This window comes from Molossus molossus, unplaced genomic scaffold (genome assembly GCF_014108415.1).
Source record: "Molossus molossus isolate mMolMol1 unplaced genomic scaffold, mMolMol1.p scaffold_m16_p_1, whole genome shotgun sequence".
NCBI lineage: Eukaryota > Metazoa > Chordata > Mammalia > Chiroptera > Molossidae > Molossus > Molossus molossus.
In genome coordinates, this window is record NW_023425344.1 from 11038914 (window position 1) to 11064303 (window position 25390).

At 47.9% G+C, this 25390-nt stretch overlaps 1 protein-coding gene across 1 annotated transcript; it reads left to right on the forward strand.

The window, feature by feature from the left end:
* Positions 1-361: 361 nt before the first annotated feature.
* Positions 362-24072, forward strand: LAP3 (leucine aminopeptidase 3). Its single transcript, XM_036281182.1, has 13 exons — positions 362-466; positions 3051-3166; positions 4826-4880; positions 5349-5454; positions 6573-6732; positions 8022-8186; positions 11303-11461; positions 13591-13715; positions 15062-15150; positions 16227-16329; positions 19953-20032; positions 22284-22393; positions 23508-24072. Exons 1-13 carry the CDS (start codon positions 365-367, stop codon positions 23695-23697), a joined length of 1560 nt encoding a protein of 519 aa, XP_036137075.1. The 5' UTR covers positions 362-364; the 3' UTR covers positions 23698-24072.
* Positions 24073-25390: the final 1318 nt, after the last annotated feature.

Genomic DNA, 25390 nt, shown 5'->3' on the forward strand with positions numbered 1-25390 from the left:
CGCCCCACCGCCCGCCCCGCCCCCGCTCGTCCCGCCCACCGCTCGTCCCGCCCCCTAGCACCCGTCCCGCCCACCGCTCGTCCCGCCCCCTGGCACCCGCCCCGCCCACCGCTCGTCCCGCCCCCTGGCACCCGCCCCGCCCCGAAGGCGCACGCAGTCTCGCTCGTGCCCGAGCCCATCCGCGCGCACGCGCCGGTCCACACGCGAGAGGCCCGCCCTCAGACACCTCCTGCCATGGCCCTGGCACCGCCCCCCGCCCCCACCCCCCCGGCATGCTCCCAGGTACCTGCCCAGCCCCCAGGCGCGCGCCCCGCCTTCCATGCGCCACGTGCTCGCCGAAGGGCGGTGCTGGGGAGTCGAAAAGATGTTCTTGCTGCCTCTTCCGGCAGTGGGGCGAGTTGCCCTCCGACGTCTGGGGTTGAAACGCTTCTGGAGTCAAGGTTTCGCTGCAGCAGACATGACGAAGGTGAGAGGCCGTGACTGGGTCCGGGGCCGACCCGGGATCGTTGCCCGCGGGCCACGGGGACTGCGGGGCGAGTCGAGGGCGCAGTGACCCCGGCTTCTGTGCCAGGTTACAAAATGGGCTCAGAAGAAAAGGTCTCTCCTTTTGCAGAGCTCAGCCTGGGCAGCGGCCGGGGCTGGGGCTGCCCAGTGCCCCGAGCATTCACCAGCCTTGCTTGAGAGGGCTAGGATCGCACTCTGGGCGAGAGAGGATGGCCATAGCTGCCACTGCCCGAGCTCGACTGTCATGCCCTTCCTTCATTGTTTTGTGTAGTCCTCGTAGTAACCCCGGAAAGGATGGTGCAGCCAGTATTGTTCCCACCACAGTAGGGGGGGGCCCAAGTTTGCCGAGGTGAAATGCCACCTAAGGTCGCAGAGTCGGCCAGTAGGGCTCCACAGCCCCGTCCTCCGCTGAAGTGGCTGCAAAGCTTTGTGCAGAAAAACAATCTCACTCTAGGGAATAGGGCTTTGCTAAGAGACCCATCTCTTCGTGAAATTAAAAGGAGAGTGTCTTCCAGAAGCTTTTCTTCATCTAATTGAACTTCAGAAAATTATAAAGACGATCCCTATTGGGGTGTGGAGGATCTGGAAAGGGGAATGGGTGGGTGGAAGGTGCAAGAGATTGGGGGTCATGCTTGAGGAGCAAGAAATGACTGTCCCTGGCGAGGAATGTTCTAGATAGGGATTGAGCTCAGGTCTCTCCCTTGTGTCAGAAGGCAGGGGACCAGGCACCTCTCCGTGCTCTTTCCAACACTGCAACATCCTACCCAGGTAATGTCTGTGTCCTGTCCCCCGAGTTCCACACTTGGTTCTGTGGAACCCGAGGAATGAGTAGGCTTAGGAAAGTTAGGACCTGGAAAGGTTACCAGCACCAAGGAAGCCCATTTTCTTTGATGGAAAGGACACAATTTGGTGTAGGTACCAGTGTGATTTTTGTGAAAAGGGCTGTGAGGAAGGTGTCAGGATTCTGGCAGAGTTCAGCCTCACTCAGGCTAGTATGTCAGACCAGGTTTCAGTCACCTCATCTGTCAGGTGAGAAGACTACACATTCTTTCCATCGCGCAGAGGTGCCATCAGGCAGAAAACATTTTCAAAGTCCTGCATTACGGGCAAAGGCAAATAGTGATTTCTGGGTTTACTTCCTTATTTCAGTTTCTTGAGGCCTGAGGGGGTAAGTCACTAACTGTCGGGCAGAAGGCTCTGCGGCTGCCTGCTTGAGCAGGTGCATCCTTTCTCTCCTTTTCAGCCTGTAAGCTGGCCAGCGTTCTTATTAGTATTAGCAAGTGCAGCCATAGGCTTTACTGGGAGAGCATCCCAGACTATCAGATTTGCGTTTGAAGGTTGTAGGGGAGGAAAACCTTCCTTCTACTTTCGTAGGTTCTGTGGCTGGACCAAAGACTTAAACATACATAAGATTAACAGGAGAAAAGCACACACATTCTGTTTGATATTTTAGTGGTTATGGGAGTCTTCAAAAGGAAAACAAAGACCCAAAAGCCTTTAGGCCCCAAAACGTATATACCCTTTTAAACAGAGAACGAAAAATTGCGGGGAGATGACAAGACAAAGGGGCCAGGGCTAGGGGCAGTAAATTGTGACCGTGACTAGGAGATATGTGGGGGAAACTAATGGAAGACAAGGGTTATTTTCGTAGGTTTGTTTGTACAGGGCCATTTTGGTGTCGATGCCCAGTCTCTGGTGATAAGTGTTCTCTTGCTGGTACAGAGAGCACCTTTCTCATGGAATATTTTATGACATGCTTTTGGGTAGAAAGTGGGAGGTCAGAGAGCCTTCCTACGTCTGCTGTTTCTAAAGTACCTGCAGCTCAAAGTATTCAGCATGACAAGCTTGGCCCCGGCCAGCGTGGCTGAGTGATTGAGCATTGACCCATGCACCAGGAGGTCGCAGGTTCGATTCCTGGTCAGGGCACATGCCCAGGTTGTGGGCCCAACCCCTAGTGGGAGGCATGCAGGAAGCAGCCAATCAGTGTTCTTATTGATGTTTCTATCTCTCTCCTTTGCTCTCTCTCTAAAATCAATAAAGAAAAATTATTTAAAAAAAATAAAGTACATCTTTCTTAAGAAAAAAAAAAAAGACAAATTTGGCATATTTTAGAGTGGCATGTTCTGTACCCCTTCTGACTTGGTTATAGATGGAACAGTTTTCTTAAACAAAACACCTTTCTGCTCTTATGTGAATGTGAAGGAAGCTCTTTATGTTGTAAAAACCCATTCTTGGGAAGGGACCATGAAGACCCAGGACAGGTAGTGATTCCCGTCTTGCTGTGGCAAGAATTTGAAGCAAGGGGGAAAAAAGGAGAAACATCTGTAACAAAAATAAATTAATAAAAATTGGAAAAAAAAGAAGAAAAGAATTTGAAACATTTAGGCAGGAGGTGAGTGTAGCCAACTGCCCAGCACCTGCTTTTTTGGCTTTGTTCTTCTGTCCTTGATGGGGACACGGTTTAGGTAGCATTATTACTCCTTCCGGAATTTGGGGACCTAGATGATATATATGTATTTTTTTTTTTTTTTTTTGCTTGTTCTCAGGGCCTTGTTTTAGGCATCTATACCCGAGAAAAAGAAAATGACGCGCCCCCATTTACAAGTGCGGGGGAGAACTTTGATAAGTTGGTGTCTGGAAAGCTGAGAGAAGTTTTGAACATGTAAGTATTCACCTGCGGGCTCCAGTTTTTAAAACGCCTTGAAACAAAGCAGAATCTTTTTTTCTATGCTTTATTGTTAGTGGGTAAAAATTCTCGGAAGCATGCTGGGGACTGCTCAGTGAAAATGAAAGTGTGTGTCTCTGGAATGCACTTTGGTACTCTGTGTTTCGTGTGGGTGAGCCTGCAGTTCTGGGAAGTCAGGCCACCTCAACCACATCACAACTTTATTATGGAGACTGACTCAAAAGGATCTGGAAAGTACCCCATTTCCTCAGTCCACCCTCCTGGCTCAGGTTCAGTTTTCCCTTCCTTTCTCCTACCCACCAGTTCACCTCCCACATCCTCTTTTTTTAATTTAATTTCCTTTTATTCATGGGGGACCTTGTGTCCCTAGACTAGTTCAGAATAGCCTAAGGGCGCTGCTCCCTTCATTGCTTATCTTGACTTTCTAAGGCTTCTCAGACATTATAGTCCATCAGATCTCTGGAGGGTGCAGTTAGAATGCAGATTCTTACTGAGTCCGGGTGGGCCTGAGATTTTGACCTCTCTTGGGTTAGCCAGGGTCTAGAGAAAGTAGAGAACCACTGGAGTTTCCAAGTCCTGAGCTGCAGGCCATAGTTAGCAGAAATGGAATCGTTAGCATAAGCCTTTGCAACTACACCTTACTCGGATTATAGATCATTTCTTGGCTCTAATACATGTAGTCTAATAATGGTAGTAATTGTCTAATCATTGGATAACAGAATTTGTATCCCCACTTAGTTAGCAGCCATTCACCAGTAGACAGCCTTCTCGTACACCTTGATTAATTCATTAAGCAGAAAACTAACTAGTTAGAGTACAGAACACCTTGGCCTTCCCGACTGGTAACTCTCAGCAGCACCAGGGCGTCCAGGCTATAACCCTGCATTGCCACCTGGTTTGTGTGGAAATTGCCTGGTCTCCCATTTCCAGATAAGTCCGCATAAGTGACCTCCACGCCTAACACACTACCGTCAGCCCACCCCTGAGGCTGGTATCTTATATCATATATTTAAAAGAATTAAACCCTGGCCGGTTTGGCTCAGCGGTTGGAGCATTGGCCCGCGGACCAAAGAGTCTCAAGTTCAATTCCTGCAAAGGGCACGTACCTCAGTTGTGGTTCATCCCGGCCCTGGTCAGGGTTGTGCAGGAGGCAACCAGTCGATGTGTCTCTCTCACATCGATGTTTCTCTCTCTCTCTCTCTCTCCCAGTTTCCTTCCCTCCCTCCCATTCTGTGAGAAGATAAATGGAAAAATATCCTCAGGTGAGGGTAAAAAATTTTAAAAAAGAATTAAGATTCTAGTCAGCCTTCATAAGTGCTCCGCTCTCCCCTGCAGCCAGGTGTTGTCCATCCATGGCATCACTTTCCATACTTGTTCTCAAATAAGTTTGTATTAAATCTACTCTGGAAGTATTCTAATTGTGAGCTAGAATTAGAAGTTACGTATCTGAGAAATCTGGCCTGAGAAAATTCTGTATTTTGATAAAAACAAGTACAGCAAGTTCACAGAAGTAGTGGAATATTGAATTTTAATTTTATTTTTTTGGCAGCAGAGTGTTTTAATAATGCTAAAGGCATGTATGAGTCACTTCTCAAAGGAACTAATATTTTACACAACTGTTTCCTCTTGTTTCAGATCTGGACCACCGCTGAAGGCAGGCAAAACCCGAACCTTTTATGGTCTGCATGAGGTAGGAGATGAAGATCAGGTTTGGCAAACCCTTAGTGAGCACCTCCTATATGCCAAGGACTGGCTGCCTAGCCTTGCAGAAAAGCTTGTATCGGATTGTATGTATTGTTTTGACTTAGTATTAAGCCATAAGTAATAGTTTAGATTGTAAAGAGGTGACTTGCTGTAGGAAGTATTGCCTCTTGTACTGCTTAATCTGTAGGCTTGATTCAGTTGTGGGGGTGGGGCACTCTCATACTGTATAGTAGAATTATTTGCAGGATTATCCTCACTCTCTACCTTTCAGACACACACTTTATAACATTTTAGCAACATACAGGGCTCAGAAAGCCCAACAACCAAGTGTGACTCTGATTTTACCATGTGCTGAGGTTACAGTAGTTGAGCTCAGATACCATTCCTTGTGGAATTGAGTACTGTAAAGATATACAAGATATACAGTGGCTGATTCTGTGTGTTTCCGGAACAGGACTTCTCCAGCGTGGTGGTGGTTGGGCTCGGCAAAAAGGGAGTTGGCGTGGATGACCAGGAAAACTGGCACGAAGGCAAAGAAAACATCAGAGTGGCTGTTGCAGGTTATTTTACTTTTGAAGTTTAATGTGGGTGGAGGTTTCTAAGGATCTACTCTTTCAGGTGACTCTGTCTCCCCTCTTTTGCTCCTCTGACCATCGCCACACTGGCTACGTTCACGGAGAAATAACCGATCTGGCCCTGGCCAGTTTGGCTCAGCGGTTGAGCGTCGGCCTGTGGACCAGAGAGTCCCGGGTTCGGTTCCTGCTAGGGGCACGTACCACAAAAAAAAAAAAACAAAACAAAAACGATCTGCCTGCTGTTTCCTTTACCCAGCATGCTTGGCTTTATATTAGATACAAATGGCTGGCTTATGGAATTTTATTTCTCCATTTCTTTAGCTTTTGTTGGGAGGTGTCAGGGCCATCTGTTCACTCTCACAGGATTGACCTTAGAGGCTCTATTTTACTAGAAAGTAAAATATGGAGTCATCATATTTACACATCAGAGGAAATGGACGCAAAGTGTGGGCCGCTTGTTTATCACAAGTTACCGAAGGTCCCAGTTTGTCCTGTGGCTGGTTTAAGAGTTGCGGCAGGTGCCACTGAGTGCCTTCGGAGCCGAGCAGCAGGACGAGGCCGTCACCGCGGAGGCTGGGTGCCGGTGCTGCGGAAAGCATCCCTGAGGCCGAGAGAATGAGCTTCACTGGTCTTTGGCCCGTGTGTATCGTGCTTGTTCCATTGACAAAGTTCATGGTGACTGATTATTTTATAGCTTTAATTTGGGAGATTTTGCTGAGCTGATCTTAATGAAATGCTGTGTTAATAATGGACTTTGCTCGGTCCTTGGAAGTAATTTTCATCTTATCACTTCTTTGTCCTTTTTAATCTGGCAAACTCCTGGTGACGGGGTCGCTTTATCTGGTAATCCGAGCATTTCAGAGGTCATACTAGTTAGTAGTCATAGTCACTGTGTGAGGGGCCAGACCGGTCATTTTACCCATCCGTCTGTCCTCCCCGAGCTGCAAGGTGTGTTCGCTTCTCGTTTCACCTAGGAGAAGATGGGGGCTAAGGAAGGTCACGTTTCAGAGCTGGGATTTGAACCCCAGTCCTGTGGTTTACTCAGCACCCCCCACTTGGTCTCTGACTGGCTCCTGTTTTCTGGTTCCTCTGTCCTTTCAAAGCGGGGTGCAGGCAGATTCAGGACCTGGAGATCTCGTCGGTGGAGGTGGACCCCTGTGGCGACGCCCAGGCGGCTGCGGAAGGGGCAGTGCTCGGCCTCTACGAGTACGATGAGCTGAAGCAGAAGAAGAAGGCGGTCGTGTCGCCGAAGCTCCACGGGAGGTGAGGGAAGGAAGCCAAGATCAGGGCGGCATCCCCGGCGCTCCGACCGCAGGGCCTTGGCGAGGACTGCCCGCCCTTCGTGCTGGGCAAGCCGCGCGGCCAGGCTGCGACCTCTGCCTCACCGCAGCCCTCTTAAGAGTATGGTACCTGTCCCCACGCTCTGCTCCTGGCTTTCGTCATGTGTTGCCTGGTGGCTCCCGGGCCCCTCCATGCTGCAGGTTACTACGAGGCCACACCAGGTTGGCTCCCCGAAGAGGGTGGGGACAAGATGCCCGGTCCCAGCGGGTTTCAACCTGGACATTCCCGCTTCACCAGCATCTTCTGTCAGATGCCAGAGCTACACAGATGATGGAGAGGGTCCTTGCCCTCGTGCCTCGTGGGAAAACTCTGTCAGCAGATTTATTGGGCACCTGCTACATCCCAGCTCTGTTCTGGGTCCTGGAGACCAATCCCTGCTGCCAGGGACGAACAGTGGGAGCCCCTCGGGGGGTGTGGCAGCAGTGGGGTCTCGGCACAGCCTGGCGGTTGGCAGCTACGATGTCATGGTTACGAAGGAGGGTTCTGCGACCTGTCAGCCTGGCTTTGAGTCCTGGCTCCCCCATGCCCTGGCTGGCACCTCAGTGACGTGACCACAGTCTCTCGGTGCTTCCTTTTCGTAGTTCCGATTTCACAGGGCTCATACGCTGACCGAACGGCACACGTGCGGCCCACGTACACCCCAAACGACGAGCCCTTGTTTACCCATCCGTGCCTCTCACGTTAATTCCCGTCGTGCTCATGGAGAGCTAGGGTCGAAACATGGCCGTGTCTTTTCTCTGTTAAAGCCGATTCTTGCCCTCGGGTGGGTTGGCATTCAGAGCCCTATTCTGGGCAAACATTAGGCGGAAGGGCCTTCCGTTCCCGTGAGCAGTGTGTCCTCTCTCCAGCTAGCGCTGGGGCCTGTGTCCTTGCTGATGCAGAGAGAGTGGACAGAACGGGCCACTGTGGAAACCGCTGCCATCAACTTGTGGTGGGTTTGGGGCCTCAGAGACCCTCAGGCAGCCCCTTTGTTGTACAGAGGAGGGTTTCGAGGTGACATGCTCACCCAGGTTTCCCAGCTTGCACAGTGGGGGCCATGTTTTCTAGCCCTTTACGCCATCCCGTCGGCCACCCTGGGTGAGATCCCAGACGATGAATCCGGGTCCCACGTGTCCACCTTCTGTGCAGTCTTCCCCTCGTTTTTATGAGCTGCGACACGGTCAGTGTCTCGCGAGCTTGTCTGATGGTGACCCTGTGCTTCCTTCTGCCAGCGGGGACCAGGAGGCCTGGCAGAAGGGAGTCCTCTTTGCCTCCGGGCAGAACCTGGCACGCCAGTTGATGGAGACCCCTGCCAATGAGATGACGCCAACCAGATTTGCCGAAATCATTGAGAAGAATCTCAAAGGTGCTAGTAGTAAGACAGAAGTCCACATCAGGTAATTCGGGGTTCTGCCCTAGACTCGTAGGAACTTATAACCAGGAGGGGCCGGGGGGTCCGAAATCCATCTCCCTCAGCTGTTCACAGGAGTAACATAGCCTGAGGTCAGAGGGTGCGATGACCCACTAGTGACCACACACAAGTGGGATAAGGGTTGTTTGAGGTTCTTCCTGTTACATCTTTCCTTACCTTTGAGAGGGTGTCATAACTGCAGACTGCATAGAGTGTGTGTGTGTGTGTGTGTGTGTGTGTGTGTGTGTGTGTGTGAGAGATCGTAGCTGTATTGAGATGTCATTCCATTCCACTTAGTTTATCCTGTGAGCTGTGCAGCTCAGTGATGGCCAGCATAGTCACAGTGTTATGCTGCCGTCACCACAATCCGCTCCAGAACATTTTTCACTCTCAGAAGGAAATCTTGTGCCCATTGACAGTCACTCCTCATTTCTCCTGCCCGCCCCCCCAGCCATCAGTTCATGGACGTTCAGGTTGTTTCTACCGTTTGGATGCTGTGAACATGCCACCGGGAGTGGGAGTGTACACGTCTTGATGTGGACAGCTGTTTCATGGCTCTTGGGGATGGGCCTAGATGTTGAATTGTTGGGTCACTTGGTCCCTCTGTTTACTTTCTGAGGAACTCGTACACTGTTGTTTGGGGAATCCCTCCTGTCTTTCCTCTGACGCAGTGGGGAACACAGCGCGCCTGGCGTGGCCTTGGCAACTCTCCGAGCTGGGGTCCCAGGCGTGCTCAGTCGCTCCTCCAGCTCCCATTACCCTCCTGGTACCCGCAACCTGCCCATCGCTCCTCTCCTTCAGCAAATCACGTTTGAACGTTTGGGGAGTTACGATTAAAAAGAATTGAGAGATGTTTGCTTTACATAAAGAATTCGTCACTATCAAGGTTGTTTCTCAAGGGAACTTCCGTTTGAAAGAATTCATCAGTACTTAGTTGTGATTGGCATTCACATTTTTCAGGAAAACCCCTGTGGTCTAGATAGACTGAAAAATGTGCACTCTGTAGGAAACACAGAACTAAGCCTGGAAAAGTTTTGGGTGGTTAGCATATATTTAGTCTGTAGCAATGTTTGGTGTCTGTAAAGGTGTCTTGGGAAGACTCTTCCTCGTTTTACGTGAGGAGACACCAGAGCCGGTGTGTGTTAGCAAATTGTGGCTGCGGTCACCCATCAGTGACGGCATCTGTGCGCCCAGCATTTGGCCTACAGAGACGGGTGACGGGGATTGTTGTCCTCAGAGGACCCGGTGGGAAGAACAGGCAGGTGAAGGGGCACACAGAGGGCTGCAGGAGCAGAGAGGTGAGGATGAGTGTGGAAAAGTCGAAAGGCTTGCTGACCGGGGTGCCTGAGCAGAGTGGAGGTTTGCTCAGAAGTTAACAAGGGAGGAGGGTGTTTCAGGTGGGGAGCACATGTGCAGAGACCCTTCGAGAAACTGCAAGGCTTGGGCAGAGCAGAGGGAAGTTGGAGGAACCAGGGTGGGTCAGGTGGGCGTAGTGTAGCCCATTAAACTGAGACAGCTGCAGCAGACCCGCTGGCGTGTAGGTGGGTGTAAATCAGAGGAGTACACAGCGCTTCCAGAAGGGCAGGGCTCTAATAAAACATCCGGGACTGAGTTTCTGATTAAAAGTACCCACATGGCCCTGGCCGGTGTGGCTCAGCGGTTAGAGTGTCGACCCAAGGACCAAAGAAAGAGTCGTGGGTTTGATTCCGGGCAAGGGCATGGACCGTGCTTGGAGTTCAGTCCCCGACCCTGGCTGGGTTGTGTGGGAGGCAGCCAGTCAATGTGTCTCTCTCGTCAGTGTTTCGCTCTGTGTGTCTCTCTCCCCTCTTTCCCCACCTCCCACTCTATCTGAAGATAAATGGAAAAAGTATCCTTGGGTGAGGATGAAAAAAATAATAAAATAATAAAAATACCCACATGGGCCCTGGCTGGTTTGGCTCAGTGGTTAGAGCGTTGGCCCGAGGACCAAAGGGTTGCAGGTTCGATCCCTGGCCCAGTCGAGGTTGTGCGGGAGGCAACCAGTCCATGTGTCTTTCTCATCGATGTTTCTCTCTCCCTCCCTCCCTCCCTTCCACTCTCTCTAAAAATCAATGGAAAAATATCCTCAGGTGAGAATTAAAGAAAAAAATACCCACATGATACAGCCTTGCTTCTTATGAAGTGACTTTTTATTGCCATACCTTCCATTTTTATATTCTTTTCCCTCAGAAATCCAGTGGCCATCTCTCCACAGTACAATCCTAGTTTAATAGTTTCAGCAAATAGATAAGCAAGTCAAGAGGAGCATTCCTTGGATACGGTTGTTGCTGGTCTGCCTGTAGCAGTGTAGGGTTTCTCTTGGCCTAGTTACAGTGGCCAGAAGGCAGCACAAAGCCCTGTTTACCCCCGCCCAGAAGGAACAGCGATAGGGCCTCTGTTGTCTGGTTGGCACGCAGGGCTGTTCCCATTATGTTACCCCTGTCGATCCTGTGTTTGCTAAGTAATAACTAGTTTTCCTACTTCAATCAGGCATCTCAACCTGGGATCCAAACCGTGAGAAATAGTGTGACCCCACTGAAAAGACTGGATTCCAGCAATTCTAAAAAAACAAAGAAATAGGATATTTTTGCTCACTTAGTAAAGTGTAGCTTTCTTGTGTTTTTTTTTTCTTGGTTAATTGTTTTAGTCCTTTTTCAGAAATACCAAAAGTAAAGCAATGGGCCCCTTAACTATCTGTAAGCACTCTCGATGGTCTCAGAGCCTTACCTGTATACTAAAACTTTAAAAATATGTGAAAAGATTAGGGGGAAAAATCAAGTAACGATTATTTGTTGACTATGCATTATTACCTGACATTGCATTATGTACCAGGCGTGAACTCTCTCAGTAATTCTGAAGTTGGTCTTTTGATGGAGGTATGATTGACCTCATTTTATAGATGAGGAAACAGAAACAAGTGACTGGCCCCAAAATGAGAGCAAATAGAGCATGTTGATTGAAACACTGACGTGTACATATTTTAAGAGTTTATATGTTAGACTTATACGTGGATAAGCTTTTCCTAAGCTATTTTGAAATGGAGATAACAGAGTGTATTTACTTTTTTCTCCTTCTGCCCCATAGACCCAAGTCTTGGATTGAGGAGCAGGGGATGGGATCATTCCTGAGTGTGGCCAAAGGATCCGATGAGCCTCCCGTCTTCCTGGAAATTCACTACAGAGGCAGCCCCAATGCGAGTGACGCGCCCCTGGTGTTCGTGGGGAAGGGGATTACCTTTGATAGGTAGGTCTTCCCTGTGTCTGCTTTGTGTTTTGGCGAATGCTTTGGGTGCACTGGTATTATTTGGTGTATGGCTTGCTTCAAAAGCATGGTTTTGGTTACATCTGATACGTTAAGTTTAAATGTACTAGGCTGCCGTTTATGAAGTGTGCACCATGTGTCAGAGACTCTGTGAGGCACTTGACATGTATTAGCCCTGGGAGGTAGGCACTATGGACCTTCTCCAGGTAAGAAACGTAATTATTGGCCATTGGGATATCTTTAGTGAGGTGTCTGTTCAAATCTTTTGCTCTTCTTAGAAATGTCTGTTTTACTGAGTTATAGGTTTTTAAAATTGTATTCTAGGTGCAAATCCTTTGTCAGATGTGCATGTTGGAAATGTAGTTTCCCCACCCTAAGGGGGGCCTTTTCATTGTTTTAAGTGACATCTTTCAAAGAGCAGTTTTTAATTCTGATAAAGTGTAACTTGTCCATTCTCAGTTTTATAGTTCATGCTTTTTTTGCCTTGTTTAAGAAATTATTGCCTATTGCAAAGTCTGAGGGTTTTTTTATTTTCTGTAGGTCTTATGGTTTTAGCTTTTAGGCTATGATCCATTTTGGATTTTTGTGTGTGGTGTGACTCACTGAGGTTCCTTTCCCCCTTCTTTCCTTTCTGTGTGGAATCCATTTGTTTTAACACCACTGTCGAACAGACTGTCCTTTCCCCATTGAACTGTGTTGGCAGCACTGTTCAGTCAGTTCTCCATATACCTGATGATCTCTCTGCTCTGGGTCCTTCCTCCAGGACCTTGTGACTGAGTATCTTGATTACCGCTGCCTTGTCCTGAAGTCTAGTCATTGAGGCCCCCAGCTTGCTCTCCTTTTTCCAAACTACTTTGGCTGTGTCCTTTGCAATTTGCTTATCGCTTTTAGAATCTCCTTGCCATTTTTCATACACATCTGCTGGGATTTTGATTGAGATAGACATTTTCTTGGTAAAAATTTGGTGGTTGTGTTGGTAGTGAAATGAAGAGGTAAGGTTGAATTGGGAGACCTGAGCATGTGGGCCATAGCGAACGTCTGAATGATAGACGGTGGACGAGGGCAGCCTCAACTAGGATGGATGCAGTGGAAAAGAAAGTGATGCATTCGAGAGGGACCTGGAAGGTGAGCAAAGATGACTGCGATCTGAGTGAGAGTCCTACAAACAGAGAGCGGGGCTCCCAGGACAGAGGGGCCGGTAGGCAGGACAGTTGGAGGGGCGGTGTGCTCCCTGTGCCCCCAAGGGCTTATTCCTGAATTTCTTGGAACAAGAGCGTGTTTCTTTTCTTTTTCTGAGTCAGTGGGTAGTCTTCGATTCTAGGGGTGACAGCCATCTAACTATGGAGTGCTTCTGAGATGAGTGAGAATTAGGACCCGATTTGTAAGGAACGAGACCCTCTGCAGGGAATAGTTTCTCCAGAGTCACCAGAGCAAGGTGGCTGCAGATCCCAGAACTTGAAGTCAAAGCCCCAGCTCCATGCCTGATGTGCAAAGCAAGTGTTGTTCGGATCTTACATCCGGAAGCCTGTTTGGGGAGTGGTGTGGGTTTCCTGCTGGTTGAAACCCTTGTCACCTCTGGTGTTTGAGCGCTGTCTCCGAGCCTTCAAGTCAGCACCTGTCTTGTTCCAGGTTCTGACATTGACTGGTTCTGCTTGTATGTTGCCATCAGCAGAGTCTAGCATACCTTGGGGATGTTGGAGGGAATTGTTCTCCACATCCTTCTGTGGGGTAAGAGCCTCCCAGTCTTCCATGAGCTTGTTGACTTTCCTTAATAGTGTGTGATCTTCAGGCTCAGTAAGTTCATTGAGTCATTAAATTTGCTGAAGAGACAAATCTGTGTGGGGCCAGGAGTTAAAGAGCCAATACAGTGGTGTTTCCAGGGGCACTGCTCCAATTTCATTCAAAGAGAAACAAAATGAGCTAAGATACCCGTCCGCAGTCTTATAAAGGCTGCACTATCATCTTTTAAAATGTTGTACTCACTCAGATTCTGTTTTAGAAATTTGAGTTTTCTTTACCAGGTAGATGGTGCTTTGATGTGGTGGTTAACCCTTTTGAGGACAGTGGCCCTCTTCTTTGTGGTAATAGTGCACGGTGTCCTTTTCCCGCAGTGGTGGCATCTCCATCAAGCCTTCTGCAAACATGGACCTCATGAGGGCTGACATGGGAGGAGCTGCCACTATCTGCTCAGCCATCGTGTCTGCCGCCAAGCTCGGTCTGCCCATTAATGTCATCGGTGAGTGGGCGAAGGGGGGTGTCGTGGGAGCTCCTGGAATCCAGCCCAGTGGTAGAACTGAAATAACACGCACGGTTTCCACTAAGCCGAACAAATCAAGAAATGTTTTTTGTTGTTGTTGCTGTTGCTGTTTTTATCCTCACCCGAGGACATTTTTTTGCATTTATCTCCAGATAGAGCGGGCGGGAGAGGGAGGGGAAGAGAGAGACACATTGACTGGTCGCCACCCACACGACCCTAACTGGGGCCGGGGACAAACTGCAACCGAGGTATGTGCCCTTAGTGGGAACTGAACCTGGGACTCTGGTCCGTGGGCCGAAGCTCTAACCACTGAGCCAAACTGGCCAGGGCAAGAAATGGTTTTGAAATAGCTTTTCATCAAGCAGAAGCTGTTTAGCTTGGATAAGTCTTTTCTGGTCTGAACTGATTGAAGTTCAATGTATTTTGCAATCATGGGCTATAATTAGAATTGATTTGTTTTACTTCTGCAAAAAGTAGTAGCAGTCAGGCATATAAAATCGAGTTTATGGTTTCTGCTAGTGGAAAGTGCCCAGTTGTCAGAGTGGAAGGACATTGCTGAATCATTTTGTGATTAGCACACACAGCTGTGGCCTGTTGAAGCTGTGATGCACAGAAAGTGGCTGACGCTGAAAGAGTCCTCTGTGTGTAATACGGATGCTGGACACAATGCCAGGACTTAGCCATGTTTCAGAGGGGGTTGGGGGGGAGAATGGGCCAGTGAGTCCCATCCATAGCACGGGAAGTTAGACATGGAATCCAGGTCTGTGTGACACCCGCCACCCTCATTTAATATCATAGTCTAAAATGTTTCTGCTTAACTGTAAGTAGCAGGCATCATGACATGTCACCCCTGTGTCTCTTAAGAACAAGGGCATTCTATGTAATAACAGTATCATTTTCATTTCCAAGGACTGATACAGTAATCAAATTCAGACTTCCCAGTTATATAAATTAGATTCTCGGTGCATGTGTTCACACACCTATTTATTTTTATTTACTTTTTAAAGCTAGGAGCCATTGAAGGACCCTACATTGCATGTGGTTGCTATGTCTCTTTAGTTTTTTTCATCTAGAACCTGATTTCTGCCCCTTCCCCTCACTCCCCTTTCATGAAATTAGCAGTTTCGAAGGATCCAGGCTTGTCTCACGTTGTTCCAGGATTTGGATTTATTTGGTTGTTTCTTCATGATAGAGTCAGGTTAGGCGATGTGTTCTGTTGCCGGTGTCTGGCTCGCTCCCGACGGCCCACCGGTGGCATCTGTCCTGGGGGTGGCATGTGTGGACTCAGCACATTCCATGTTCCTTCATTTATTTTTTTCCAATAGGTTTGGCCCCTCTGTGTGAAAATATGCCCAGTGGTAAGGCCAACAAGCCTGGGGATGTCGTTAGAGCCAAGAATGGGAAGACCATACAGGTTTGTGAATGGATGGCACAGCCTTCCCCATTCTGGCGCTCCTAGAGAGTCCCCAGCAGCCACACGGACACCCCTCCACGGGTGCAGAGGGCAGACTGCATGTGGGGGAGGGCGGTGTCTACTTCAAGTGGCTTTTCATGCAAAGTCAAAAGTATTTAGGGGAATTTTAGGGGAATTTCAAGGATGTTTTTCCTACCTTCTTGTTCCTCCTGCATCCTGTGTTCTCCGCACACAAGTGACCGTGGGTTTGCAGCCAGCCCCACAGAGCAGGGCAAAGCAGCGGAAGTACTGGCTGTTCCGTGAATGTGCCTGGGCCTTGATGAGCTCTCTCCTCGTCGGGGTGAGGGCGACACTGTCCTGAGTCAGCGGCTGCCTGCTGGGTGTGGAGCGGGGCCTCTGCTGGGACACGTGTGCACTGCCCTGGCGAACACGGAACCTAATGTGTAAAAAGTTGCTGAAGTGGCAGAGTTCTTGGGTTTGGAGGTCCAGGCTGCCACCCCGCTGTAACTTTCCTAAACTCTGGCTTATTTATTTTCAGAAATCTTGAAATTTCCCCCTTTCCTGTTAGAAATTTGTTGGTAAAATAGACCAGACGCTTTCTTTTTTTTTTTTTTTTTTAATTTTTTTTATTGATTTTTTAGAGAGAGAGAGGTAGGGAGAGATAGAAACATCAATGTGACAGAGAGACATGAAACAGCTGCCTCCTGCACGTCCCCCTTCCAGGGATCGAACCTACAACCCGGGCACGTGCCCTGACCGGGAATCGAACCAGGACCTCTCAGTCCATGGGACAATGCTCAGTCCACTGAGCCACCCTGGCAGGGCCAGACACTTTCTTGATTTCAGCTTCCAAAGTCATCAGCTCTGGCACAGGGGCTTATTAGATTAAGATTTGCTCTTCAGATTAACTATATTCCTGTTCTAACTGAAGTAGAAGCATGCTTTTGACCCTCGTGGTGGATAAATTCCTCAACCACAAACATCACACCAGCCCTTTCTCACTTTTGAACTGATCATTGATGTGACTAGTTGATACTACGTGTGCTAGCTGACCCCCACCTTTTCCCTCTCTGCAGGTGGATAACACCGACGCCGAGGGGAGACTCATCCTGGCTGACGCGCTCTGTTACGCGCACACCTTTAACCCGAAGGTCATTCTCAATGCCGCCACCCTCACAGGTCAGCGTGCTCCTGCCTCGGCGTGAAGGTGCCCTGTGCGGGCCGAGCGCACGCTGCGCTCAGGGCGGGGGACCTCTCACCAGGCAGTGGTGCCGCCGTTGTAAACTGCTTTGAACATTAGGTTTGTTGTAGGACATGCCAGGCTGTAGCATTAAAACAAGAAGTGACACGTGGGTCAGATCAGCCCTTTCAGAGTGACATCTAAAGATGATACTAAGAGATGTGTTGTTATGATGACCGTTTGATACAGATCTGAAAAGATTAGTGATAAATCCCAAAATCAATGGTGTATTTTTTTTTTTAATTCATCATGATGTATCTGATGCCCACTGAGTTTTGGGAACATTTTGTACCGGTTGTTATCTGGAAATAAAAGCATTTGGAGGGGAGAGGTAAGACCCTCATTTAACTGAGGCGGGGCCGTGGAACGTGTCGTGAGGCACCTGGGCTTTAAGGCCAACCCAGGGGTGATGCCCAGCTGTCCATCAGTCTTGGGAAAGTTACTTGACCCCCTTGAGCATCAATACCTGGGGCAAGTCGGTTTGCAGAGTTGTGAAGGTTGGAGGGAGTTTTGGGCAAGTTCCTTTGATGCGGTGCCCACGTGGGGTGGGCATGGTGAAAAGGCTGCACCACCCCCGGCTCTGTGGCAGGGTGGACAGATTCCTGAGGGGCTACCAGCAGGCCTTGGCTTGTGGCAGAAACCCCGTGTTCGTGATCTGTCCTCCAGCACTTCTCTTTCCGGGGATTCATTCTGCCTGTGCCTCTTTTAAGACTAACATTCAGATCAGTTTTCATCCTTTGTTCTTGGTTCTTCCTGTGGTCACGTGAGCCTTACGTTAGCAGATCTCTTCTTTCCCACCCGTGTGTGGGTCCGGCAGTGGTCCACGGACGTGTCAGCTGGCACTGATATTACTGCCATGTCCTTTGTTTCCCTGTTCAGTTCAGCCAACACTTCCAGCTGAGTGATGGAGGGGCCGGGGCAGGTGTTTGGGGCCAGTGGGAGGTGGGTGGTAGCACACCTTTCTGTAAATGGGCATCACACCCCCTCCCTTTTTTCCAGCCTGAGGGTTTGAGAAGTTTTGAAAGGTGGCCCCAGGTAACTAAGGGCAACCTAATGGATGAGCCCTCAGCTTGCCCTGGCTGTTGCCTTGGCTGAGAGCTGTAGATAGTTCATTTCGGTGCCCCAAATACCACTTCTAAGTCTGAGCTCGGTCAAAGAGGATAAGAAAGTTTCCAGCCCCGAGTTCATGGCAGAAGAAAATACATAGTGTTTAGAGAGAGACAACCTGATTTTAAAACTTGCCCTCCTCTTAATAGAATGTAACTCTGGACAAGGCCTCAGTTAATTCATCTGTAGAAGGGGTAGTATAGTAGCCCTCGTTCATAGGAAGGGTTTCTGAAGTATTTGCTGAAATCATCTTTAGAGCTATGATCCCAGTTGGATCATATTAAATACTTGTCGCTCATTTTCTATTCCTTTAAGAAAACATAAACATTCTTGTTTAAGACTAGTGCTCATCTTTTCTCGGAGACATTTAAACACTGATGCAAGACTTTTGAGGTTGAGAGGAATGTTTTGAAGACAAAGGAATAAATATGGAAAAACTGCTAACTTGGAAAGTAAAGCAGTAATGAATATGTCCCTGTAACTGCATGTGTGTCCCCCGCTGCATCATGTATACAGACGGACTATAGGCAGGGATAGCCAGCGCCTGTCATGGCATCTGGTATGCAGTGGGTGCCCAGTGAGTGGTTATGGAAGCAGCACGTGCTTAGCTTTGTTAGTGGCTGCGGATGAAGGTGGGTCAGGACAGATGTCAGGCCTCTGGTGGAGACTGGCTGTTAGCAGGTCCTCTCGGTGACAGGTCTGAAGGTGCAGGTGACGAGCAGAAGCAGCGAATTGGAAGGCATGTGAGAGCCTGTGCAGCCGGGGATGTGATGAGCCGGGAGGCCCAGCACCCCGTCTGGGAAGCGCTGGGATCTGCAGGAGGCGGCATCACGGAGTGGAGGAGGGAAGGAAGAGCATCCCAGCAGCCAAGGGCACACTTGCTTGGGGGCACGTGGGGGCAGCAGTGAGTGGGGCAGAGAAGAGCACATTGTGGCGGGGGGGACTGCAGGGACTGTGGCCATAGGCGCCAGACCCTGGCTGGCCGTGGCATGTTGCAGGGTTTTGTCCTGAGCCAGTGCAGCAGGAAACACCGAGAGTGTTAATCACGGAGACAGTAAGATCACGTTTGCGCCATGAGAGGGGCCCTGGCCGGAGGTGTGCAGAGTGGACTGGAGAAGGGCCAGAGGAGACACTGGCAGGCCTGTTAGGCTGGTGAACTGTGTGTAGTTGTTGACTTTTGTGGATGTGTGTGTGTTAAGGGTAAATATTACTATATCTGCGATTGGCCTCAAAATAATCTGTTGGGTGTAGATGAAACAAGTCTGCCCACGAGTCGATTGTTGTTGATGCTGGCTAATGGGTACCTGTGTGTTCATTATGGTATTCACTTTGCTTTGTGTATATTTGAAATTTTCCACAACAGATATTTTTAGATATATTCATAATCTAGTGGTAGATGATGGGAGCATTTGTGGTGCAGGGATCATTGCGAGGTAAAGAGTAACAAAGCCTGAAGGAACAAATGCACCGAGCAGACCTGAGTCGCCCACGTGTCATGCAGCATCACAGGTTTTTGCATATGGTCACCACATCAAAATAGTGATTTGTTTTAAATTGTCCACTGTTTGCAGTTTCTTACTATGAACTAATTGCAGTCCGACATCCTAACGGCACAGGGGTGTCTGACACTGAAGAAGGGTTGCTCCCTGCCCTGGAGAGAGTCCGTTTCATCATTGTGTGTGGCCAGTGACATTAACCAGACTGAAAAAATTAAATGATGGCTCTAAACTGTATTTCTGAAATCAGCCAATGGGACACAGCTTTGTTGGAGAAGGAAGCAAAGATGAAGCAAATAAATATGATAAAATAATAACAGACTTTAAAAAAAAGGCATTAAATTCTCCTGGCAGATACTTAGAGATGTGATTTAAAATATTGAAAAATTAGAGATGCCTAAATATCCAACAGTAAGCAAATTACAATTTTTCTACCCAATGGACTTTTAAAATCATTAAAACTACTTTCAAATATTTGTTTATAAAAGAGAATAAATGTTTAAAGCATAAAAGGAAGAACACACACTTGGACATATATATACAGTATGGCCTTCATTATGTGTTTTTGTTTTTTTGGGGGGGGTTCAAATTAAGAGAACTTTATTAGCCGGGCAGGGACTGTCCCATCCTACTCAGAGGAGAGAGCAGTCTGTTTTTGTTTTTTTTTAAGTTTAGAAAAAAACTGGAAGGAAATATTAAAAAAATATGTGATGGTTATTCCTGGGATGAGATTATTGGTGATATTTAATATTATTTCCTTTTTTGCATTTTCGCTAATAATGAAGGTGAATTCTAGATTTGGAAACTGGAAAGATATATAGAGTAAGGATTTCCTAAGCTACTCTAGTTTTAGAAATGAGGGAGACATGTAACAGGGTTGACTCTGAAGTTCTGTGCGAGAGCAGAGACGCCGATCGCGGTGAAGAGCTGAACCGCTGACCCGGACGTGTGTCTTGCAGGTGCCATGGACATAGCTTTGGGCTCCGCTGCCACCGGGGTCTTCACCAATTCTTCCTGGCTCTGGAACAGACTGTTCGAGGTAGGAATCACATCGACCTACATTGTGGAGATGATTTTCTAGCCTTAGAATGATCCAGTTCTTCAACCCCTGTGTTAAAGTGACTTTTATGCTGTAGATTTGCCTTTGGATTGAAAGTGCAGTCAACTTGATTCAGTGTGCTTTGGGTTTTCTATAAATGTCTCAAAATTACGGGTATGATACCACCTTCTTCCTCTCCAGTAGCCTCACAATGAGGAGGAGATGACTCCCAGACACCATGGCCGTACTGTAGAGTCTCAGGTAGAAAGGTAACAAGGACAGCTTTGTAAAGGAAGGAGTGGCCTTAATGAATGTGTGGCATGAGCAAAGCAGGCCAGCATCTAAGTAGGACTTGCCCGGGTCCGTTGGCGGGGGAGGACGCCTCCCGGGGCTGTGCTCTGTGCCTCTGCGCCCCGCACAGCCAGCCTCTCCAGACAGCGTCTCGTCCCCACCACCCCGTGCCAGCCCATCTTCCACCCACTGCCATCAGCTTTCCTGCCAGCCCCACTCCATCAGCCTCACTTAGGCTGTCTAGAGGCAGCATGTAACTTTGTGGCCTCTTGGTGACACCTTGACCTTGGCTTCTGTAATAATCTCTGCTTCTCTTCATCACCGATTTCTCTTTCAGCTTCTGTTGCCAGTTTTTCCTTTGTCTTCTCCTTCGGTGGGTGTTCAGTCCGGGGCCACGTGCCCTTCTTGCTTGCAGTCTGCTCTGGAAGCTCATCTGTCCCGTGGCGTCCGCGAGCCCTCGGCTGATTAGTCCTGGCTCTCTCCTGAGCTCCCGCTTGGCTGCGAGACAGCTCCGGGTGGCACCTCATTCTTTCTTCTTTTTTTTTCTTTATTGATTTTAGAGAGAGGAAGGGAGAGGGAGAGAAACATTGATGAGAGAGAACATCGATTGGTCGCCTCCTGCATGCCCCCCACTGGGGATCGGGCCCACAACCTGGGCATGTGCCCTGACTGGGAATCAAACTGGCGACCTCTTGGTGCACGGGTCGACGTTCAGCCACTGAGCCACACTGGCCAGGCAGCACCTCATTCTTTCAACAAATAATTAATGGGACCTTACTGTGTGCCAGTGGGACAAATACAGACCGTCCCTGAATACATTCTTGATGTTGGTCTAAGGTCCTAGACTACTTTTCACCCTCAAATCTTCCTGTTTGTCTTTGTCCTCTTGCCATTTGTGAAGCCCTCCCTACCCCACCCCTGTGCTATCAGCTCTGTTCTCTCCTTCCAGGCTGGGCCACCATCCTCTCCTCTAGCCTCCCATGCACCCCATGGCTCTGACTTAGCACACACAACAGTGTCCGATTTTTTTTAAATGTAAGCTTCTTTGAAAAAAATCAAGGTGATATGTGCATAAACATTATTTAAATAACAGTTAACAACAAGTAAAAGTCTGTTTTCTGAGGGTAGCACCATCAGCCCTTGGCTGATTCATCTGATATTTACTCAGCTTATAGTGCTGCTTCCTGACTTTTCACTCTTCAGTCTCATGTTTGACCAGGGTGTATTAAAACACTGGTCCCGTCGATGGCTCAGATATTACATTCTTTATTTCTCTAACACTTGGTGATGCTCAGTGGGAGTTGAGTAAATGTGGAATGAACAAATGAGTGTGTAAATGATGACGTGAATGAATGAGGCCACCTTGTCTTGGAGTCTGGGCTTCAGTGGTACAGTCCAGGCGTTTCCCCAGCCCACCAAAGGTGACAGCATCACTGTTTCACAGCTTGTATGTGCTACCGGATACCAGCTCAATAATTTACACAGAGACTCTGAATATTAGTTTGATGACTTCAGCAAATGCCCTACAAATTTGTGGGATTGTTTTACAACATACTTGGTTTCTTTTATAATTCTCAAGTAAATTTTAAAATTAAAAATAGAGTCATTCTTGCCCAGCTAGTGTGGCTCAGTGGTTGAGCATCGACCCATGCACCAAGAGGTCATCAGTTCAATTCCTGGTCAGGGCACATGCCCAGGTTGTGGGCCAAATCCCCAGTGGGCATGCAGGAGGCGGCCAATCAGTGTTCTCTCTCATCGATGTTTCTATCTCCCTCTCCCTTTCAAAAATCAATAAAGAAAAAAAATTAGAGTAATTCTAGAACCTGCTATGTAGTTTAATATTTTAGAATAATAGGTCAGAACCGCTCTTTTCTTCCTCACAACTCCACATTCAGTGCCGAATTTAGCGCAAACCTCATTTCATCCAGGCTTCCAACTGTTGTGCCTGTCTCCTCTTTAGGCCAGTGTTGAGACGGGGGACCGTGTCTGGAGGATGCCTCTCTTCGAACATTACACAAGACAGGTGGTGGACTGCCAGCTTGCTGATATGAATAACATTGGGAAGTACAGGTATGTAGAGTGAGCGGTGCAAGTGCTTGTTTGCCATCATCACTGGTTGCCAGAGTGACCAGTTTCGATTTTAGCCCCATTCACAAAAGGTTTAACTCTCCAATTTTCTCTTGATGTAGTGCTTGTAAGCACTAATTTCTAATGTCTTTCATTTTTAAGGTATTTCCCAACTGGTTCTCAAAATTTTGTGTATTTTCAAATCTGAAGGTCATTTTAGATAAATGGTAAGGGAAAGAGATGGATAACATAGGAATTCATTACCTTGGGAAAAGGGGAATCTGGAATTTGTCCTTTACGGCTTAAAGCTATATCTGGAGCCTTAGCCAGGTGGTTCAGTTGGTTGGAGCATCATCCCATACACTAAAAGGTAGTGGGTTCAATTCCCTGTCAGGGCACATGCCCAGGTTTTGGGTTAGGTCCCCAGTTGGAGCATGTATGAGAGGCAACCAATCGATGTTTCTCTGTCACATCGATGTCTCTCTCTCTTTCCATTCTCTAAAAATCAGTAAACATGTCCTTGGGTGAGGATTAAAAAGAGCCTGGCTGGTGTGGTTGAGCATCAACCCATGAACCAAGAGGTCGCCAGTTCCATTCCCGGTCAGGGCACATGCCCAGGTTGTGGGCCAAATCCCCGGGGGGGTGGGGAGCATGCAGGAGGCGGCCGATCAATATTCTCTCTCTCTTTTTCTTCCTCTCTCTCCCTCCCACTCTATCTGAACAAAAAATGGGCAAATGTCCTCAGGTGAGGATAAAAAAAAAAATTGGGGTGAAGATAGATATCTGGAAGCAATTTCTGGGGTTTTTTTTTTAATCTTCATTCGAGGATATTTAGATAGAGTCGGGAGAGAGAAAGAGAAAGATCAATGTGAGAGACACACATCCCGTACGACCCTGACCTGGGCTGGGGATCAAACCTGCATCTGAGGTATGTGCCTAGGAATCGAACCCACAACTCTTTGATCTGATGGCTGACGCTCTAACCACTGAGCCAAACCAGCCAGGCCTCGGTTAACTTCTTAATAGGTCTCATAAGCTTGACTTGCTCTCTGATCATAGAATCTGTTTAGCAAGAAGGAGGATCTTTGGAGTAAAATAGTTGCTTCTGTCTTCGCAGATCCGCCGGAGCGTGCACAGCCGCGGCGTTCCTGAAGGAATTTGTGAGTCACCCGACCTGGGCTCACTTAGACATAGCAGGCGTGATGACCAACAAAGACGAGGTTTCCTACCTGCGGAAAGGCATGACCGGGAGGCCCACGAGGACCCTGATAGAGTTCTTGGTTCGGTTCAGTCAAGACAGTGCTTAGTTCAGATACTCTAAAATCCCTTCATTCTCTCTTAAATGGGCACCTGAGCTTCAACTATTTTGCAGTGGATGAAAGTCTTTTAAAGGAACAAAAGATGGCATTTAAAAATGTAGAACAAAATGAAATTTGTATGCCTTGATTTGTTTTTCCATTTTTATGCAGGGGTTCAAAAATATAAAACTGGTATCTTGTTTGGCAAAGATTTTTAATGATTGAATATATATGATGATTGAAATTTTTAAAAACTACCTAATCACTTTTCAGAGTATATGTTTTTAATTGAGGAGTAAAATTTGTTTCAGATTGTGGTGCCAGGAACATGAACAAACTAAGTTACTGTGCATTTGTCAGAACCAATAAAGCCAGCTTTTTGTGCTCCCTCGCACGACTCTGGTATTTCCTAGGTACTATGTAAAGCCAGGGACTATATAACAGCCTTGTTATGGGAACTAAGTTGAAGCACAGGGATAAAGGTATGATCTAAATGTCAATGATCACTCTGTGGCACTCAAGGACGAACTTGTCAGTTTGTGATGTAGGTACTTTCATCCCCATATTAAAGGGGAACGAGGCACAGAGAGGGTCAGTAACATGCCAACAGTGTCACAAGCTATGGGAAGCGGGATTTAAACCAGACAGCCTGCCTCCAGAGCTGGCATCCCGTTACACTATAATGCCTTCTTTCCGTTCAGTGACTTAACGAATGTGCAATCTGTTTGAAATGCTTAAATAAGAAACAAGACCATAAAAGGGACTGTCACTAGGTCAACTATTTGCCTAACACCTAGGACTACACCCAATCAACCACAGTCCATTTGGCATGGGATGGAGCAGATTACCTATGGCTACGATGTGTGCCTTTTTTTTTTAAGACTGAGAAATTTGACAGGAGAAGCTCTTTATGGAGTTTAAAATATTTTAAAAACTTGCCATCTAAGAAGAAGCTGTTACGTGTCTACACCGGTATATAGAGAGCGAATGGAGATGGCCGTGCATGTCCGTGTTATTAGAATGAAAATCAGGCAGGAGTGGAGTAAATGAGTTCCTCCAGGTATCCTGTTTAGAAAAGGTGAAATCGGAAGGTGGAACTACCAGCTTGTGAAGGGAAACTAAAGTTAGATTCCTTCTGGGTGATTCAGAAGGCAAAGTAGGGATACAATGGAGGCTTTCTATCAAAGGCCTTTTAGAAATAAAAGAACAATAGAACTCCTGTTTACTAGAGTGTGAGATACCAAAAGCTTGGCACAGCCCTTGACTCATGTGCTTATCTAATCTGACTGATGCCCACGCATCTGGCTGCCAGGATTTCACAGACCCTCACTGGAGCCACAATCTGAGGCAGGTGGTGGTATCTGAACCCGTTTTAGTGAGAACTAGGCATGGCTGTGGAGGGCAGCAAATCGAAACCAGTAGTGGTTTAGAACAATAGTGTTAAAAGTTGCTGAAGCAGAGAATCCAAAACTCAAGTAGCCCCACAGGCTCAGAAACGTGCATCACCACCATGGCCTCAGGCTCCCCAGTCCCAGGTCGCTGCTGGGGTTGAAGGCTACCTGGAGATGAGGAAAGGGAGCAGGGATTAACACATGTTAAGGAGCTTTCACTGAAGTCCCACATAATGTGCGTATATCATCAACCAAAGTAAACCATGTGACCACCAGGGATTTGGGGACATGAAGATTAGCTGATGAAAGGG